This window comes from Eumetopias jubatus, unplaced genomic scaffold (genome assembly GCF_037043125.1).
Source record: "Eumetopias jubatus isolate StellerSeaLion01/CBP00866 unplaced genomic scaffold, mEumJub1_p1.0 scaffold_13, whole genome shotgun sequence".
Classification (NCBI taxonomy): domain Eukaryota; kingdom Metazoa; phylum Chordata; class Mammalia; order Carnivora; family Otariidae; genus Eumetopias; species Eumetopias jubatus.
In genome coordinates this window covers 71037378-71059343 of record NW_028274819.1, presented here as the reverse complement: position 1 = coordinate 71059343, position 21966 = coordinate 71037378, and the positions used below count along the sequence as shown (strand labels likewise).

The 21966-nt window shown below is 38.1% G+C and overlaps 1 protein-coding gene across 2 annotated transcripts in view; it reads left to right on the top strand.

The window, feature by feature from the left end:
• NOX4 (NADPH oxidase 4) overlaps window positions 1-21966 on the top strand; it is a 179082-nt gene that overhangs the window by 111447 nt on the left and 45669 nt on the right. For both annotated transcript variants that reach the window (XM_028091716.2, XM_028091715.2), the window contains exon 13: window positions 16621-16702. In XM_028091716.2, the coding sequence (XP_027947517.2) occupies window positions 16621-16702 (82 nt within the window). The remainder of the gene's footprint in view (window positions 1-16620; window positions 16703-21966) is intronic.

Below are 21966 nucleotides of genomic sequence, written 5' to 3'. Positions count from 1 at the left end.
GATGACCAAAAATTAATTCCAAATAGGTTAAATATTTTAACATAAAAAAGTTATTCTATCAAGGAATCAGAAGAAAAGAGAAATTAACAGCAATCTCTGGATACAAAAGGCCATCTATTCTAGAATACATAGAGAAAACTCAGTAGATTTAGCTATGTAAAAATATAAAAATCCCATCAAAAAAGGAAACAGTTGAACAGAGAAACATTTAAAGCAGTGACTCACTAATACCTTCAATACATAAAGAGTCCCTTCAATTCAATAAGAAGCTGAAAAAGGAAATGGGTGAATTACAGGAACAGAGAAAATTGTAATACTATTCAAATAAATATTAATTAGAATAACTAGAATACTCTATTTTGCCTATTAGTTAACAAATATTTTTTGTTGATAATATTTATTGCTAGTGAGGATGCAAAATACTGACATTGGAAATGCATATGCAAAAAAGAAAACCAGAGGGATCAAGGAAAACCCAAATTTGTCCAATGAAAACCTAACAAAGGAAGCAGATTCATATATTTGCTAGTTGCTCTTCCCTAATCCATTTTATAAGCTTGTTCTTTGACCAGGAGGTCCTGTATTTAAGAGAAGACTCTCATATGTGGCTGGTTTTTATAAGCTTGAAAGGACCATATATTGCATGCCATTAATTTTGTTAGCCCAGGGTTTTCAGTTAGAACTTCATAAAAACATAAAAGAAAATGCCCAGTTTCTTTGGATCTTGGATAAAATTGCCTGTTCCTTATAGAATATGCACCCAGCAGGTATTCAGAGTTTGTGCAGAAAGCAGAAACTGAATTACAGTATCAAGCTGAGCCTTGATCACTTTGAGGTGTTTCTTTTGTTGAAATGCCAACATTGTTAAAAAAGTGCATTTGCTGTGACAAATGAAAATATAACATTTTCCTTAAAAGGTGAATTGCTTAGTAGCAATAACGTGTTTATCCAAAAGTGCCTCTCTTACTTGCTTTCACTTTCCTTGAACCTCTGTTCTTTTATTTTCCCCCTGTCAGTTTTTTTTCTTAAAGATTTTATTTATTTATTTGATAGAGAGAGACACAGCGAGAGAGGGAACACAAGCAGGGGGAGTGGGAGAGGGAGAAGCAGGCTTCCCACGGAGCAGGGAGCCCGATGTGGGACTCGATCCCAGGACTCTGGGATCATGACCTGAGTCGAAGGCAGACGCTTAACAACTGAGCCACCCAGGCACCCCTCCCCCTGTCAGTTTTGTTGTAGTTTAGCCTCTGTGGCAATGGAAGAGAATTTATATTTTATAAGAAAGCTAGTGATAGACATTGCTTCATTGATATATATAGCCAAGAAGTCTGTCTACAGTTCTTTCAAAAGCTGCTTTTGATTTTTTTAATAGTATGTTTAACAAGTAGGACCCAGAATAATGAGTATTAAAGAAACAGACTTTTATCACTGTGCTTCCTCTGGAAATAAAAGGATCCATTAAATAAATTTCCATTGTATAATACTGCCTTGCCTACGTTCAGACCTTATAGTGTTAAAATTACCAGGTGTCCAGGTATATAGACTGTGTATGAACCTGCTGCCTTTTTTCCCCTCATTTTGTAATTCTTAGGCAAGAAGAAAGTAAGGGAGGGAGTACAGCATTTTCTCTCCCAAGAGTGAGGGAGAGAAAGAACAGTGAGGCAGTGGAAAGAATACTGGACCATGGATTTGGGGCGGGGGGTTGCCTTGTTTTTAAACCTCTTTGTCTCTTGCTAGTCATGTGACCTTGGGCTGGTCAGTCCACCTGGTTTTTAGTTTCTTCACCTACAATATGCTGCATTGTGGGAGTTTTCTCATTTTTCAGCTCATCGCTTATGTAAAGCTGTATAATTCTTTTCAGAGAAATAAGTTCTAGAATGTGGATAATTTAATGCCACGTAAAGTAGGAATAATAATAGATTAATTTTGGTATAGTTGAAAAATCTCAAGGGAATATTGTGGAAGGATATATGCCAAGTACAGGATTTTTATGTTTCTTTTTTTTCTATCATTTATTAAGGATCTTCTTCATTTAATAGCTCTGGTTGTGTATACATTGTGTTCTACGTCCTCATCTTCTGACTTACAAGTGTGGGCTTTTTTAATTTTTTTAATTGTTTTCCTTGTGTAAGACAAGTATAAGATATTGTTTTTTATATTCCTTTGACATTGGCCTTAGTATTTGTGGAAAAGGTAGTTTAAATAACCAGAGCATGTAGCTGATTGCTTTTTCTTCTAGAATTGCAGAATTTCCGTTTGAATTTTATCAACAGAAGATATTTCTATACCTTTAGGAGCAAAATACTCTTGCTCTGCAACTAGATTTCCTGATTTACCTAAAATAGTATTAATATGAATGTCTTTGATGTTGCTTTGAAAGCAATATTTTAAATAGCAACTATTGATATTCAATACTGAGTTACCATGGTAATAAAGGGCATTCATTTGATATAAACTTTTCAGAAAAGGAAAATATATACTCTCTATCTTTCTAGTTGGTTTGAATATAGCACTCTAAGTCTGCCCTTTCATTCCCAGTTTTTGAAGTAATTTGTTTTTCTAAGATTAGTGTGCATATATTTTTTTGAGGAAAATAAAACATTGAATTTTCACAAACCATTAATTTCTTTAAATCCCTAAGAGAACAGCTCTTCTTTCCCTTCTTAAGTAATTTTGTAATTACATTCTAAATCTTTTTTCAAGTAGCTCTAATGGAATTGCAATTCTTTTGTCCTGGCATTTCCTTGTGATAAACAGGGCTGCCCTTGAGAATAAGAATCTTTTTTATTCATAGTGTGTGACAAATAATAGGTACTTAAAGATGGCGGAGGAGTAGGAGACCTAGATTTCGTCTGGTCTCAGGAATTCAGCTGAATAGGGATCAAACCATTCTGAACACCTACGAACTCAACAGGACACCGAAGAAGAGAGTAGCAACAACTCTCTGAACAGAGAAGCGACCACTTACTGGAAGGTAGGACGTGCGGAGAAGTGAATCCGAGGCGATATTCGGGAGGATAGACGGCGGGGGAGGGGCCTCCGCCGGCCGCTTCTGGCAAGTGATAGAGCCGTGGAGCACAAAATCGGACCTTTTAGAAGTCGGCTCCGCTGAGGGACGTCACTCCAGTGGCTAAGCGGGGGTGGAACCCTCGCGGGACAGTGGGGTCTCAGGACCCTTGCGGTCACAGAAAGACCAGGGGAGCCTGAGTGCGCCGGAGCTCCCAGGTATCGGAGCGGGGAAGCCAGCTGCAGAGACGGAGCTGAGGCGCGGGCTCTCAGCTTGGGGTTGCCATAAACTGTGATCCGCGGCCCAGTCGGGCCACTGCTCCTGCAGCAGGGACCCAACAGGCGGCAGATCCGGGGAGACTCCCCTTCCTTCCCGGGGAGGAGCGGCGCAGGAACGCACCGCAGGGATCTGCTGGGTTTGGAGACTCCACACGGGGTCGGGTGCCAGAGATACAAACGCTCGGTCACAGGCCGGGTGAGCACGGAGTGCGGCCGGAGACCAGGGACAAGGGAGTGACTGCTTTTCTCTGGGGGCAACTGAGGAGCGGGGCCCCGAGTTCTCAGCTCCTCCGGGTGGAGATTGGGAGGCCACCATTTTGGCCCTGGTCCTCCAAGGCTGTACCGAGAGCTTGCAGGGAACAAAAGCTCCTGAGATCAAACCCGAGCAGCTTGCTTAGCCCGGACCGACAAGGGCGGGGCAATTCAGCCTCCGGCAAAGACATTTGGAAACCACAGCAACAGGCCCCTCCCCCAGAAGATCAGGACGAACAGCCAGCAAGCCAAGACCAAGTTTACTGATCAAGGAGAACGGGAGAACTCCAGCGCTAGGGGAATACTGCACATAGAATTCATGGCTTTTTTTTACCATGATTCATTAGTTCATCAAAGCTAATTTTTGTTAACTGTTTTTTTTTTCTTTTTCTTTTTCCCTTTTTCAACCAACATCTTATCAATCTCTTTTTTAAAAAAAAAAAACATTTTTTATTTTTCATTTTTAGAGTCATATTTTATCCCTTCATAGTAGTTACCCTTATTTTTGGCATATATGTATATAGGTTGTTCTCTCTTTAAAATTTTGAGATACAGTTTCTTCTAACAGATAAAAATATACCCTAAATCACTAGTGTATGGTTCTGTTCTAGTCTCCTGCCTGATCACATTCTCTCCTTTTCTTTTTTTTTTTAATCTTCTTTCTTTTTTCAAACAACTTCTTATCTTAACAAGTCCTTTTATAAAATCTTTTATAATTTTCATCTTTACAGTCATCTTCTATCCCTTCATTGTATCAACCCTTATTTTGTACATATATGTCTTTCTTCCTTTAAAATTTTAGGAGCCACTTTTTTCTAACAGACCAAAATACGCCCAAAATCTAGTGTGTGGCACTGATCTATGCACTAGCCTGATCATATTTGATCACATTCTGCTTTTTTTGTATTGTTCTGTTTTTGTTTTTATCTTTATTTTTTCTTTTTTTTTTTTTTCTCTTTCTTTTTTCTTTCTTTCCCTTTCTTTTCCCCTGGTTTCAGGTCTTTTCTGATTTGTATACAGTATATTTGCTGGGGACGTTGTAAACCTGTTAGCATTTTGTTCTCTCATTCATCTATTCTCCTCTGGACAAAATGACAAGACGAAAAAAATCACCTCAGCAAAAAGAACAAGAGGTAGTACCGTCAGCCAGGGACCTACTCAATACGGACATTAGTACGATGTCGGACCTAGAGTTCAGAATCATGACTTTAAAGATACGAGCTGGGCTTGAAAAAAGCGTGGAAGTTATTAGAGAAACCCTTTCTGGAGAAATAAAAGAACTAAAATCTAACCAAGTCGAAATCAAAAAGGCTATTGATGAGGTGCAATCAAAAATGGGGGCACTAACTGCTAGGATAAATGAGGCAGAAGAGAGAATCAGCGATATAGAAGACCAAATGATGGAAAGTAAAGAGGCTGAGAAAAAGAGGGAGAAACAACTATAGGATCACGAGGGCAGAATTCAAGAGATAAGTGATTCGATAAGACGAAACAACATTAGAATAATTGGGATCCCAGAAGAAGAAGAAAGAGAGAGAGGGGCAGAAGGTATATTGGAGCAAATAATAGCAGAGAACTTCCCTAATGTGAGGAAGGAAACAGGCATCAAAATCCAGGAGGCACAGAGAACCCCTCTCAAAATCAATAAAAATAGGTAAACACCCCGACATCTAATAGTAAAACTTATGAGTCTCAGAGACAAAGAGAAAATCCTGAAAGCAGCTCGGGAGAAGAGATATGTAACCTACAATGGTAAAAATATTAGATTGGCAACAGACCTATCCACAGAGACATGGCAAGGCCAGAAAGGACTGGCAAGATATCTTCAGAGCACTAAACGAGAAAAATATGCAGCCAAGAATACTATATCCAGCTAAGCTGTCATTGAAAATAGGAGAGATAAAAAGCTTCCAGAACAAACAAAAACTAAAGGAATTTGCAAACATGAAACCAGCCCTCCAGGAAATATTGAAAGGGGTCCTCTAAGCAAAGAGAGAGCCTAAAAGCAGCAAAGATCAGAAAGGAACACAGACAACATACAGTAACAGTCACCTTACAGGCAATACAATGGCACTAAATTCATACCTTTCAATAGTTACCCTGAATGTAAATGGGCTCAATGCCCCAATCAAAAGACACAGGCTATCAGATTGGATTAAAAAACAAGACCCATCCATATGCTGTCTGCAAGAGACTCATTTTAGACCCAAAGACACCCCCAGATTGAAAGTGAGGGGGTGGAAAACCATTTACCAGGCTAATGGACACGAAAAGAAAGCTGGGGTGGCAATCCTTATATCAGACAAACTAGATTTTAAAACAAAGACTGTAATAAGAGATGAGGAAGGACACTATATCCTACTTAAAGGGTCTATCCAACAAGAAGATCTAACAATTGTAAATATCTATGCCCCGAACATGGGAGCAGCCAATTATATAAGGCAATTAATAACAAAAGCAAAGAAACACATTGACAACAATACAATAATAGTGGGGGACTTTAAGACCCCCCTGACTGAAATGGACAGATCATCTAAGCAAAAGATCAACAAGGAAATAAAGACTTTAAATGACACACTGGACCAAATGGACTTCACAGACATATTGAGAACATTCCATCCCAAAGCAACGGAATACACATTCTTCTCTAGTGCCCATGGAACATTCTCCAGAATTGATCACATCCTAGGTCACAAATCAGGTCTCAACCGGTACCAAAAGATTGGTATCATTCCCTGCATATTTTCAGACGACAATGCTTTGAAACTAGAACTCAATCACAAGAGGAAAGTCGGAAAGAACTCAAATATATGGAGGCTAAAGAGCATCCTATTAAAGAATAAATGGGTACACCAGGAAATTAAAGAAGAATTAAAAAAATTCATGGAAACCAATGAAAATGAAAACACAACTGTCCAAAATCTTTGGGATACAGCAAAGGCAGTCCTGAGAGGAAAGTATATAGCAATACAAGCCTTTCTCAAGAAACAAGAAAGGTCTCAAATACACAACCTAACCCTACACCTAAAGGAGCTGGAGAAAGAACAGCAAATAAAGCCTAAACCCAGCAGGAGAAGAGAAATAATAAAGATCAGAGCAGAAATCAATGAAATAGAAACCAAAAGAACAGTAGAACAGATCAACGAAACTAGGAGCTGGTTCTTTGAAAGAATTAACAAGATTGATAAACCCCTGGGCAGACTGATCAAAAAGAAAAGAGAAATGACCCAAATCAACAAAATCATGAATGAAAGAGGAGAGATCACAACCAACACCAAAGAAATACAAACAATTATAAGAACATATTATGAGCAACTCTATGCCAGCAAATTAGATAACCTGGAAGAAATGGGTGCATTCCTAGAGATGTATCAACTACCAAAACTGAACCAGGCAGAAAGAGAAAACCTGAACAGACCTATAACCACTAAAGAAATGGAAGCAGTCATCAAAAATCTCCCAAGAAACAAAAGCCCAGGGCCAGATGGCTTCCCAGGGGAATTCTATCAGACATTTAAAGAAGAATTAATACCTATTCTCCTGAAACTGTTCCAAAAAATAGAAATGGAAGGAAAACTTCCAAATTCATTTTATGAGGCCACCATTACCTTGATCCCAAAACCAGACAAAGATCCCATCAAAAAGGAGAATTACAGACCAATATCCTTGATGAACATGGATGTAAAAATTCTCACCAAAATACTAGCCAATAGGATCCAACAGTACATTAAAAGGATTATTCACCACGACCAAGTGGGATTTATCCCTGGGCTGCAAGGCTGGTTCAACATCCGCAAATCAATCAACGTGATACAATACATTAACAAAAGAAAGAACAAGAATCATATGATCCTCTCAATAGATGCAGAAAAAGCATTTGACAAAGTACAGCATCCTTTCTTGATCAAAACTCTTCAGAGTATTGGGAGAGAGGGTACATACCTCAATATCATAAAAGCTATCTACGAAAAACCTACAGCGAATATCATTCTCAATGGGGAAAAGCTGAGAGCTTTTCCCCTAAGGTCAGGAACGCGGCAGGGATGTCCACTCTCACCACTGCTATTCAACATATTATTAGAAGTCCTAGCCACAGCAATCAGACAACAAAAAGAAATCAAAGGCATCCAAATCGGCAAAGAGGAAGTCAAACTCTCACTCTTTGCAGATGATATGATACTTTATGTGGAAAACCCAAAAGACTCCACCCCAAAACTGCTAGAACTCATACAGGAATTCAGTCAAGTAGCAGGCTATAAAATCAATGCACAGAAATCAGTGGCATTCCTATACACCAACAACAAGACAGAAGAGAGACAAATCAAGGAGTCGATCCCATTCACAATTGCACCCAAAAGCATAAGATACCTAGGAATAAATTTAACCAAAGAGGCAAAGGATTTGTACTCAGAAAACTATAAAATACTCAGGAAAGAAATTGAAGAAGACACAAAGAAATGGAAAAACGTTCCATGCTCAGGGATTGGAAGAACCAACATTGTGAAGATGTCAATGCTACCTAGAGCAATCTACACATTCAATGCAATCCCCATCAAAATACCAACCACTTTTTTCAAAGAAATGGAACAAACAATCCTAAAATTTGTATGGAACCAGAAGAGACCCCGAATAGCCAGAGGAATATTGAAAAAGAAAAGCAAAGCTGGCGGCATCACAATTCCGGACTTCCAGCTCTATTACAAAGCTGTCATCATCAAGACAGTATGGTACTGGCACAAAAACAGACACATAGATCAATGGAACAGAATCGAGAGCCCAGAAATGGATCCTCAACTCTATGGTCAACTTATCTTTGACAAAGCAGGAAAGAATGTCCAGTGGAAAAAAGACAGCCTCTTCAACAAATGGTGTTGGGAAAATTGGACAGCCACATGCAGAAGAATGAAACTGGACCATTTCCTTACACCACACACAAAAATAGACTCCAAATGGTTGAAACACCTAAACGGGAGACAGGAGTCCATCCAAATCCTAAAGGAGAACACAGGTAGCAACCTCTTCGACCTCAGCCGCAGCAACCTCTTCCTAGAAACATCACCAAAGGCACAGGAAGCCAGGGCAAATATGAACTATTGGGATTTCATCAAGACAAAAAGCTTTTGCACAGCATAAGAAACAGTCCACAAAACCAAAAGACAACCAACAGAATGGGAGAAACTATTTGCAAATGACATATCAGATAAAGGGCTAGTATCCAAAATCTATAAAGAACTTATCCAACTCAACACCCAAAGAACAAATAATCCAATCAAGAAATGGGCAGAAGACATGAACAGACATTTTTCCAAAGAAGACATCCAAATGGCCAACAGGCACATGAAAAAGTGCTCAACATCTCTCAGCATCAGGGAAATCCAAATCAAAACCTCAATGAGATACCACCTCACACCCGTCAGAATGGCTAAAATTAACAAGTCAGGGAACGACAGATGTTGGCGGGGATGTGGAGAAAGGGGAACCCTCCTACACTGTTGGTGGGAATGCAAGCTGGTGCAACCACTCTGGAAAACAGTATGGAGGTTCCTCAAACAGTTGAAATTAGAGCTACCATTCGATCCAGCAATTGCACTACTGGGTATTTACCCCAAAGATACAAATGTAGGGACCCGAAGGGGTACGTGCACCCCAATGTTTATAGGAGCAATGTCCACAATAGCCAAAGTGTGGAAAGAGCCAAGATGTCCATCGACAGATGAATGGATAAAGAAGAGGTGGTATATATACACAATGGAATATTATGCAGCCATCAAAAGGAATGAGATCTTGCCATTTGCAACGATGTGGATGGAACTGGAGGGTGTTATGCTGAGTGAAATAAGTCAATCAGAGAAAGACATGTATCATATGACCTCACTGATTTGAGGAATTCTTAATCTCAGGAACAAACTGAGGGTTGCTGGAGTGGTCGGGGGTGGGAGGGATGGGGTGGCTGGGTGATGGACATTGGGGAAGATATGTGCTACGGTGAGCGCTGTGAATTGTGTAAGACTGTTGAATCACAGATCTGTACTTCTGAAACAAATAATGCAACATATTTTAAGAAAAAGAAAAAGAAGAAGATAGCAGGAGAGGAAGAATGAAGGGGAGTAAGTCAGAGGGGGAGACGAACCAGGAGAGATGATGGACTCTGAAAAACAAACTGAGGGTTCTAGAGGGGAGGGCCTGGGGAGATGGGTTAGCCTGGTGATGGGTATTGAGGAGGGCACATTCTGCATGGAGCACTGGGTGTTATGAACAAACAATGAATCATGGAACAGTACACCAAAACAAATTATGTAATATATGGTGATTAACATAACAAAAAATTAAAAAAAATAATAGGTACTTAATAAAAGTTTGCTGAGTGAGTAAATGAATAATGTATGCTTTAATTGATAAAAATTCCTTCTACTCAAAATATTAGCCTTACTCCCAATTTTAAATTCTGTGCCCTTAGTGATTATTGATATATCATAGACAACAGGTAGAGTCAAGGGGGGTGGGTAGAGAATGACTAAATAGAGAGGTGAGAAAAAGTAATTTTCTTTGGAATGAGTGATTTTCACAAAAAAGTGAAAGAACGGGAAATTGAATACAGAGAGGAAAAATAGGAAAGAAAAAGAGAAATGAAACACATGCCAATATTTCCTAACTTGAGCATACAGGCCAGAGACCTGTGGGATATAAAAGCTGCCTTGTGGTAGAGAACGTTGAGGTATGCATCAATGGAAGGAGCATAAGAGAGAGTGTAAGATGTCTGTAGGCACCTATAACATACTCTCTCTTCCCTCTTCCCCACCTTCCCATGTATTAATGATTGGTTTTTGAGCAGTAATATGAAATTAGAATTGCTTTATTATTATCTTTTGATGAATGGCCAATCTGTAACTTGACATTATGCACAGACTGGGCTACCTGGATGGATCCCAGTTACTGTCAAACTCATGTTTTTTTCATGACATTGATCACCTACTGGACCTTCTATCTATTTATGTGTTAAATTATCATCATTGTGCATAGTTTTCATAATAATGAGTAACTTGTGAAGTAGATGCTGATTCATTATCAATGGATTTGAACATTTTCATGTGTTCAGGGAAATCATTATGGCCTCAGGGTGGATGGCAAATCTTGACAAACATTTTGTTCAAGGTACATGTTCAACTTTTTTGAAAAAGTAAAATAAATTTAGTATTTACTTTTTTATTAATCATTATGTGTTTTAGATTATTACTGTTGAAATGACTTATTGTATTTCATAAAAAAGGACAAATTAAGAGTGTTCAGCCTGCTGTGTACACTTTAGGGTGGAGTATTTAATTCTCGTTCCTATATAGTTTTCATGTAGTCTAAATTATAATTTCCTACATTTCCCACTGACACTATCCCCTGAAGGCTGGATGGCTGTGTGCATCTCTTGGACTATAGCACAGGGCCTAGGGCAACTGGCTAGTATACCACAGGGCCTGCAGGGTATTTATTTATTTCTTCCACCATCAGCCCAGAGTGAACGGTGTTACTTGTCCCAAGGTGTATGTGTGTCTGAGAGCACTTCATTTTAACAATGGGCATCCGTACTTATAACAAAGGTGTTATAAGTACTTCTGGAAAGGGCTGGAAATGAAATTTATTTATTCACACTTAACCGCACATACATGCATCTTACCCTGTAGTTGCGGAGAATATGGCAGAAGCTGTAAGTGGAAAGTGGGGATCTAGCAAGCCCATGTGTTGCAGGTTGGGTTTGCCAGAAACTGAGTGTGAGAAGTAACTTATGAATTTAAAGTGTTACTTAGGGACCAATACCCCTGAAGGGAAAAGGAAGGATGTGGGATTGGGTTGAGCTTCCTCAACAATTGAACCACCATGCAGACTCTACAAGCCTTAGCAAACTGGCGGAAAGCTCTGGAGCAAATATTGCCCATCAGTGTGGCCTCTGTAAAGCTGAAATACCCCTGCCTTTTTCAGCCGCTGGCTATGAGCTGTTCTGGGAAAGTCATTTCTTTCCCTTGCATCTGAGGTGGACCCTGATGTAAGTGACCGCTGGAGGTACCTGCTGACCCTACTCCACAACTGGACCACAAGCACTTCACTGAAGCAGAATATTGGGGGGGAGGAGACTTCTCTGTATAAACCACAGCCCCCTAGCATATTTCATTAGTAACATTTAATTTAGAAATAAGATTTGGAGATGAATACTAAATCGAGCAGAATGCTAGCAAGCATGAACCAACACCGTCCCAGGCAAACCAAGACATATAGCCACCCTCCCCTTCAGTGGCTTTGGCAAGATCCCTATCCTGTCCTTAAGCATATAAGGGTTTCAAAGTTGAAAGTTGGCTTAAAGATCACTGAACTCATTTGTCAATTGAACAAAGGAATTAAGAACAGAGGAAGAAGTAGGTGGAGAACCTCAGACTTTCTGACAACCAGTTTGGTATCTTTTCTATTATACCCTGTTGCTCTAAGTACTGCAAACTATATAGTAAAGAGAGATTCATTCTTGCTATGCCCTGTATCATGCATACTCACTTATAACCCTGCCTGTATTATGAGATAATCTTCAGTTTTTCCTGTAAAATAATAGAAATATTATAGTGTAATCATTTACGGATTTTGCTTGAAGACTAAGAGCATGGGGATGATGTCTATTTCCTTACAACATTTATAACTTCTAATACTTTGTTACATGATGCTAGTTATTTTTAAAACTAAGTTTAAGTCTCTAATGAATCTGTTTAATACCCCTTAAGGATTTTGTCTTAATGCTTTCTGAGGAAAGAAATTAAAACAGGCAAATCAAGTGTAATATGAGCATTAAAAAAAGAGGAGAAAATTTGTATCTAATAATAAAAATCCCAATAACTTCTTACCAGGTTTTTTAGAGCAATATTATCACTCTTTAGAGATGTTTTATTTGGTTTTCTTTCCTTGACCATGATGATGTAATACTTAAAGTAGTTAAAACATTCATTTCCATAGTGGAGACTATGGAGAAGCAAAGGTAAGGAAAGGGGATTACTTGGAAAGAAACAGTGATTTAGAATTGGCAAAATCTCCACAGAGTTCCTCCAGCAAACAACAGCTGTTTCTCAGGTTCTTACTTGAGACACACATTAGGTGGCTATGATCACATCTTCAGATACAAAGGACTTTTGGACTACAGAAGGAGGGCATCATCTTTTTATTTTCTTTTCTGCCCTTATTTAACTTCTTTCTTTTTTTTTATAGTGGTAGGAAGATTTTATTGTCTTCTCATCTCAGAAACATATTTGCATATTGGTCTTTTGTTGTTATGCAAATTTGTATTGCATTTGTTACATTCTGCATTTGAAGGAGGATTACAACGTGGCCACTTTTCACAAAGGGGAAGATAAAGAATTGAGTCACAATAAATATACAAAAAAGTTTGAATTCGAATTGGAAAGATTATTTTATTTTTCTCATCTTTGATTTTGAATAATTAAGTGTATTGTCTCACAATTGATTGTCCAGAGAGCCCAAAATAGTGTAATCATGTGTAGTATGCCATCCAGGTCTGAGAGCCTCACAATCTTTTCATTGATTGAATGGGAGAACAGAAGAGTAGGTGAAAGTCTACAAAAGCTTATTTTAATTAAGATATATCCCCGACTGGTAGACAATCATGTTCAGACATTATCTCATCATTAGTCAACTCATCAAGATACAACCTTTCAGAAAATCCTCTGGTTCTTTTCAGTGGCTTTAATGAAATTATTCTAGGAGCCCAGTGAAAGGGTTGAGATCTAGTGTTTGGATAACTGCCATTTTCCTAAGAAATAGACTTTGGGCCTCCTGAGAAAGCAGATCATCTGGTGTGACATTTGCAGCAAGAGAAGTATTATTTTAAAAATTCTGCTATTGAACAGAGGAAACACCAGTTTATTTTGGTCTTTTTTTCCCAGCATCAGATAAACAATGGGATGCTAATTAATTAGTTGATAAGCAGAAATCTGGGAGACTAAACAATTTTTCATTTACTTGGATTTTTCTAAGGATACTTTTTATCATTTATTTTTATTCTCATAAAAAGTAAACAATCATTATACCTGTATGGGATAAAGTTAATTGTTCATATTTAGGAATTTATGAATATAATAAAAATAAACATTTTAAAAGGATATAATTTTAAGCAGCTATTTTTTTTGTATATGTATGAACTTTTTTTTTACATTCATGGTAGCTACTGAAGGATCTTCATGTTTGCTTGGTGTTGCTTGCATTTATGATATCAGATTAAAGGATGCTTCAAATGTAAGAATATTCATTATAGATTTTATAGTTTGGGTGGATTTGCAAGTAATTTCTTATATGCTAATTTTGCTCTGTGTGTGTGTGTGTGTGTGTGTGTGTGTGTGTGTGTGTGTATGTGTTTTAAATCCTATCAATATAATGTTATCTCTAGAGATTGTCTTTCAAATTTATAGTCAAATGTTTTTTGTGATTATAGAAACAGGGAAAAGCCTCCAGCTGTATTATGTTATGGTTGTTTGCATTAAGGATTCTGATTTTTCTTTTCCTTGCAATCAGTTTGAGAATCATTCAGTAAAACTTCAATTTATATTGTTAGCACCCAAGGATATATCATATTCAATGTAGCTGTTTGAACAGTTCTTTCTTTACTTGATGTGAAGTTCATGTTTGTGGTTGGGTTTTGGCTCTGTTTTTCAAGATTTGTTTAGGAAAGGGATAAATGGAAGGGGAAAGGGGAAAAGGAGAAACACTGCAAATGACTCATTTAATGAAATGCTACATAAACTGGGATGTGTACTGAAAGACAAGGGTCCCATCGGAAGAATTTACTAGTCATTTCATTGAAATAAACATTAATTCTGCTCATTAAAAGTAGCAGTCGATATAATTTAATTTTTAAAATATGAACTAAAAATGTGTACTTGAAGGAGAAAAAGAAATTGTGTTTTCTTAGATCTGTGGACTCTACAGTACAACCACCTCTCTTAGGATCTTCTCAGTTTCTCCCCAAGTATACAGTAAGAACGTCAGAGTGCTGATAAGAAGCAACAGACTAGAGGTCAGTTAAACATCCAATTCAATGTGTTGTAATAAATATGGAGATAAATCCCCATCCTGCTTCTCAGCATGCTTTCTAACCACTGTGTTCACCAGTGTTTAACATCCGGCTATTCAGTAACCGGGAAGTGACGATTGTCATCAACTCCAAATTTTCAGTATTTTGTGGAAATTGTGCACCTTCGGTTAGTGATGGATTTACAGCAGCTTGGAGCTTCGGCTTTGCACTCTCTCTCAGCCTGACCCTATGACTCTGTCAAGGCTGGAGCTCCGGTACCCTTGCTTTTCATGGTTGATAGATGACCAGTTGGGCTTTTCTGAAAGGCATTATGATTAACCTTGGCGACTTTCTTTATGCAGAAAAAAATAGAAATATTGTTTCAACTAATATTTATCTAACATCTTAATGGGTATCAGATAATGTTCTATATCCAGGTAATGCAATACCCATCTACTAGAAGGAGAAGGAGAGGTGGATAGACAATTGTATCTAACAATAAAAATGTAGTCTGAAACATTCTGTGAGAGTGTAAGCATGGAGTATACTAGGAGTACAAACAGTAGGGCCATCTATTCCAGATTTTGGAGGAAGAAGAAAAGAAAGAGGAGGGATCAAGGAAGCCTTCTCAATAGGGATGACTAGAAGTAATGAGTACCTAGTTCTGGAAACATGGGATCAGCCTCAGAATGATAGACTACTCTATGCAATGCAGATAATTATTCAGTACAACTATTTCTAAAGTAGAACTGAGGATTCTTCCTTCCTCCACATTCTTCTTTTTCCTCCCCCCCATTTCCTTTCTCTCACCCCTCTCCCCTTCCCTAACTTCTTTTCTCCTCCTTCTCTTTCTCTTCCTCTCCCTCCTTCCTTCATTGTGAGCTTAATAAGCACAGAATTTTATTAGTCAAAGTTTTGGTTCATGGGCTAATGTCATCATTGGACAATCCCTGACCCACATTCATTCATTTACTCCTTTATGATGCTATAGATATATTTATATATGTATCTAAATTTCATATATTTCATAAAGATGTAAAGTATTAACAATGATGACCTACCTTTTGCTTTTCTCCTATTTCATCTTCTTACCCCTTCTAAAAGATAACCATTATCCTGGATTATGGATATTATTCTTTTTTTCACTGGATTGCTTTGTTTTATACATAACATTTCTAAACAATACTTTGCTTAGTTGTTTTTTAACTCAACAAATGATATTTTTCTGTATGTAACCTACTAGTATTTTTTTCCACTCACTCACCATTTTACTATGTTTTTATTTGTAACTGATTTCATTCAGTTTCACTTCAATTAATATTCCATGTGTATATGTGCTGCAAATTGTCCATTCTCCTGTTTTTGGACAATTGAGTGGTTTCTCTTTATGTTGTAATGAACAGTGCTGCTATGAATTTTCTTTTACTTGCTGCCTAAGACATTATGTGAAAGTTTCTGTGGAGTATATACCTGGGAATGGAAATATTGGCTCATAGGGTACACAGAGGTTAAACTTAGAAGATAATCGCAAATTGTTTTCCAAAGCTATTGTACCAACTTGCATTCTCACCAGAACTATATGAGAGCTTATGTTGATCCACATCTTCTCTAACACTTGGTCTTGTGAGATTTATTTCTGTCAATCAAATGCCACATAATATATGAATGCTATCTAATGGGATGTGGCTTTGATTAGCACTTTCCAGGTTACTAATGAGATTGCATATTTCTTAGGTATATTTATTGGTCATGAGTGTTTCCTCTAATCTTTCAATTATAAGATTTTACTAGTCTATATTAATGAATACTATTTATTTTTGTATTGGCAGTTGTGGGAATATCTTAATCATAAAAAGATATAGTCATTAAAGTGAAATTGACATATGTCAGTACTATACAAAATGGTGGGCACATTTCTAATAAAGGATGTGCAGCCAAAATAATGGACAAATTAAAACAATAGGTAATAATTGCATTTTGAAATTATTTTCATGACTTTTATCTTTTTACAACTTGATGTTTTTTTTTGACAGAACGGTTTCGAGATTTACTACTTCCATCATCTAATCAAGACTCCGAGATTCTGCCCTTCATTCAATCTAGAAAGTATCCCAAGTAAGCACTAGGAGTTCACTGGATATTGGGAAGGGGATGGGTGTAGTGATGGGGGAGGTTGGCGGGGACAAAAACAAAATGTTTCCTTTCTAAGGATTTCTGAAAAAGCTAGAATACCCTAACCTACTTAATGAGGGCATCTCCTGCACTATAATGTCTCAGTGTCCTCACAGCTGGGTCAGAGAAAAAAGCCTTGCCTGCAGTAGAGCCCAGCTCTGAGTAGGAATATTTGTAGAGTGCAAACGGTAAATTACCTGCATCGGTGTCTGGTTGGCCTCTTTTTGCTTGATTCTTTATCAACAGCGGTATTTTGTGGGTGATCCCTCATCTGGTTTCCTGGTTTCTATCCTTTGAATGCAAGGATTCATTCATATTGTAATAAGTGGTTTTCAGATAACCACCTGTTAGATATAATTTTAGTAATTTCTGTGTATTCTTTACTATCTTGATAATTATGGGAAGTGAAATCTGACCCTTTCTTATACAGGGCAGACCTTCTCTTCTTTTAGATGCCACAAGTGTACTTATTGGTTGAAGGAATATGCCTTCATCTTCCCAGAGAATAAGGAAGTAGGATGTTTTATATTAGGCATCCTTTTCCCGAAAAGCTGATGAATGCCTATATCTCAATCCCTCCTGTAGAAGCTTGGAGTACCCTCTACTTCATGAATGTCTTACTCTAAGTCTACAACAAGCTGAAGAAGGAACAAACTGGTATCTGATAGAGAAAAGGAAGGTCACCAACTTAAAGAATTAGAGCTTGGCTTATACACATTTCATCAAAACCAATCACTATGCTAATTGACTCATTCTTTGATTGACTTGGCAATTTATTCAAGTATCCACTGAACTTCACTTTCTAGAATAATTTTTCCCTAATACTTAGCTTTGATAATATTGACTTACCTCTGATAACAATAATACAGAATCCGAATTATCTGTTTATTGTCTTTGATATTAATCCAGATTTACTCTCTGGCAATAATCTTCTAGTCCACTCATGGGGACCCTCCTGAGGGACATACAAGGCCTGGACATCATTCCATGCATACATTACTTTTCATGACCGGGAGCATGGAGGAGCCTGAAGGGATTGACACATGTCTGTCAGTACTTTTGCTCCCAGCTGCTGTTTGCAGAGGCCAGTGATGCCTGTTCTACCTCTTAGGCTTTCTATCCACCTGATACCTTTGCTTGAAGAGGGGAATCACAGTTGCTTCTCAGATTACTTATTGGTAATCTGTTTCCCGCTATTTCTCTAGGTTTCCTCAGCTGTATGTTCTTACACATATCCTTCTTGCTCTTAGGTTACTTTTCCCATAGTGATGTTATGATATCATTCTGATATTTAACAGAGATACCATGTGACAATCCTTTGTCAGTGTCTAATCCTTAGGGTAGATTTTTGTTTCTTTGTTTTGTTTTTTGGGGGACATCTGTGGACTAAAAGAATAAAAGTCATCCATTGATGCCACATACACTGTGTTGGGGTGAGTAAGAGTGCAGACTGCCTCACCAGCTGTGCCTTGTGACTTAGGTCATCTAACCCTCTGTGCCTCAGTTTCCACCTCTGTAAAAGGGGAGAGATAATAAGACCTACCACTCAGGGGTGTTATGAAGATTAAATAAATTAATAAACAAAAAATATTTAGAACTGAGCTTGACACATAGCAATACTTCATATCTAGCTGCAAATGTTATTATTCATTTAAAATTGCATATAGCATTAACTAGATTTGCATGTTTCCAAACTCATTAGGGAAATAGATTGTTCATTAATCTTGGAGGAGGATAATTCTTATATCAGGATACCTTTATCACTCTGCCCTTAATAATATTTGGGGAAGAACTATTTATTTAATATTTCTAGATTATCACTAGACGCTGATGTGAGTCACTGCTTTGGTGATCACTTAATATTATGAGTTTCAGTTTTCTGAACCATCCAATGAAAATATGCCAATTAAAGTTTTCTGGGTCTGAATAATATTTATATAAAAATTCTGGATTAAATACAATTGGCTTATTTAGGTTATAGAATATTAAGCATTTGCATCCTCCCATTGCCCATGTAATGTCTAGTTTGGGAGTAGAGTTTTAGATGTGCTGATAGAACAGAGAAAGGATAATAGAATTCCTTTTATGCTGTGCCTAAGGAGTGTTAAATTGGTCCAAGGAAGAGCATAGGAACAAAAACTCTGGGCATGTAAATAATGTCCATGTAAAGGAGGGCGTTATGCTGAGTGAAGTAAGTCAACCATTGGGGTTTTTATGGAAGTTTCATCACAGAGGCATGATTGATTATTAAATTCATTTCCAGCTCCTCTTCCCTCTCCAGAAACCAGAGGGTAGGGCTAAACATTCCAAACTTTTAGTCATGGCCTGGTGTGTATCTCTTTCTTTCTTTTTTTCTTTTTCTTTCTTTCTTTCTTTCTTTCTTTCTTTCTTTCTTTCTTTCTTTCTTTCTTTCTTTCTTTCTTTCTTCTTTCTTTCTTTCTTTCTTTCTTCTTCCTTCCTTCCTTCCTTTCTTTCTCTTTCTTTCTTTCTTTTTCTTTCTTCTTTCTTTCTTTTCTTTCTTTCTTTCTTTTTCTTCTTTCTTTCTTTTCTTTCTTTCTTTCCTCCTTTCTTTTTAAAGATTTATTTATTTATTTTGGAGAGAGAGAGAGAGTGCACACACAGGGGGGGAGGGGCAGAGAATCTTAAGCAGGCACCCCGCAGAACATGATGGGACTCAATCCCACTACCCTGAGATCATGACCTGAGCTGAAATCAAGAGTCAGGTGCTTAACTAATTGAGCCACCCAGGTGCCCCTGTCTTGGTGTTTCTGGTGAGCAATCCCCATTGATGAGCCTACCAAGAGTCACCTCATTAGAACAAAATGGGTTCCCATCACCCAGGAAATTCTAAGAGATTTAGGAACTTTGTGTCAGATGAGTCTACTACTCAGAAAATTACAAAGATCTTAGGAGCTCTGTGTCAGGAACCAGGGGCAGAGACCAATATAAATATTTTTTACTACTTCACAAGTAGCTTCCTTCTAATGTTGCTTTGAGGAATGCACAGTGCCTAGCATAATTCGCCCTTGTAAAACTTTGTGATCATTCAATAAATAAAATGATGTAAATGTAAATTCACATCTTGCAAATGTGAATTCTCACCATCATCCTCATTCTTGGCTCTCTTCTGCCTTTTCTCAAAGCTATGCCTTACATCAGGGCAGGGGAAAGTTTCTACCACATGGTCTGCCTTACTGTCTTCAGTCTAGTCTAGATCCTGCCAGAAGGGACACACTGTTCTGCCTGACAAAGGTAGCTCTGTACAGTTTCTACAATTACAGCAGTGCATCATGTTCTTCCCAATATACCTAATGTTTTAGTATTGCCGTTCATTAAAGGATTACTGTTTCTCCTCTTCTCATCCCTAAACTTAGGTTTTCTTTCATATAGTAGGTGATATACCAGTACCTGTCTGGCAAGAGAGCTAACAAACTGATGTTCTGACGAGAGTATGGAATGCAGTAATGAGGATTCCCAATTCTTTTGATATTTGTGAACGTAGGCAAGCAAGATCTCAGAATTAAGCTGGTCTCTCAATAGGTAGTAGGTCCCAACCTCTGGGCTGACATTCACATGTAGAAACCCTGCCATCAGGACTGCAAAAGCCAAGGGGACCACCAAAACCCGTAAACAGTCCTACAAAAACTGAGGTAGTCCTGAACTCGTAAAGACTGGCTCAGACATGTAATAAGTCCAGAAACTCTGTTAGTGCAAGGCTAGTGGGCAAGCAATAAGGATGCCTCGGTACTGAGTGAGAGGATAGCTGATCTTGGACTCAAGTAAGAACTGGTTCAAGGGTAGGGCCAAGAGGAGCTTGTCGCTGGGGGCCAGGCAGCTGAAATCTCAAAACAAGCTGAGAAAGTAAACACTTTCTAGGGGGTAAGGTAAGCACATGTGATTCTCTATCTAGTGCCTTTGAGAGCTGTCTACTTTCTTTGTTCTGACCCATCCTCCATTCCCCACCATCACATATCTTCTCCAATAGCATTTGTTTTAAGTTTTGGGGTTGTTGTTTATTTGTTTGGTTTGACACAGAGATTGTCTGTCAGGTGAGAGAGAAAGTGACCTGAAGTTCTTCCTTTGTTACAAATCTTAAAATCCCACCTTAACTTCCTTGGACTAGAACTACCTCCTTTTTGCATAGGTGATTTCTAGCTCGTCAACAATGTTCCCAGCTCTACAAGAGTGAGGTGTCATCAGAGTGAAACCATGATTTCAGAAACAGTTTATGCCCTCTATAACTGAGGTGAATTTTAAAACAGTCTTATATTAAATTTATCAAGTCATAAATTTTAACAATATGTCTGTTTATTGGAATTCCTTGTCAAAGAGTTTTTTTCTTTGCAGACCCTAAATTAATTAATTAATTAAGACTGATTGAATAATTCAGAATTTCAAGAAACAAACATCAAAGTGGTTTTTTAAACAGTGTTGCTTTTATTTATGCATGAGATTGCATTAAGTAATAATCACACATTAATTACAGAGATTTCTTAGCCCTTTGCTGGTAAAGTTTCTTTCCTTAAGTTGCTCCTAAAATCCAGACAAGGGGCACCTGGGTGGTTCAGTGGGTTAAGCGTCTGCCTTTGGCTCAGGTCATGATCTTGGGGTCCTGGAATCTAACCCCATGTCATTGGGCTCCCTGCGTAGTGGGGGAGTCTGCTTCTCCCTCTCCCTCTGCCCCTCCCCTGTGCTCGTGCTCGTGCTTGCTCTCTCTTTCTCTCTCAAATAAATAAATAAATCTTTTAAATATTCTTAAAAAAAAGAAGTCCAAACATTGTGGACCACCACCTACTTACTACTCTCACCAAGTCTTAACTCAAATGTTAAGGGCTTACCCTGATCAACATATTCAAACTCACCACCTGTACTGGCTCACCTCCCATCCTTCTTATCTGCTTTACCAGCAACATAAATGCAACATGGAATATTGTTAGAAATACAGATTCTAGGACTTCAGACCATACTTACTGACAGAAAATCTGGGGGTGGGGCCGAGCACTCTGTGTTTAACAAACCTTCCAGAAAATTCTGATGCACACTAACATTTGAGGACCATTAGAGCAAGATAGAAAGATTTTGAAGACCATCTCAGGCTTTTTAACTCCCTCCCACTTCTTGCTGTTTTTACTGATGTGATTATCTCCTGGGAGTGGAATGGTTTAAAACTTCAACACCATCATCTCCAGAGAAACAATTCATGACAT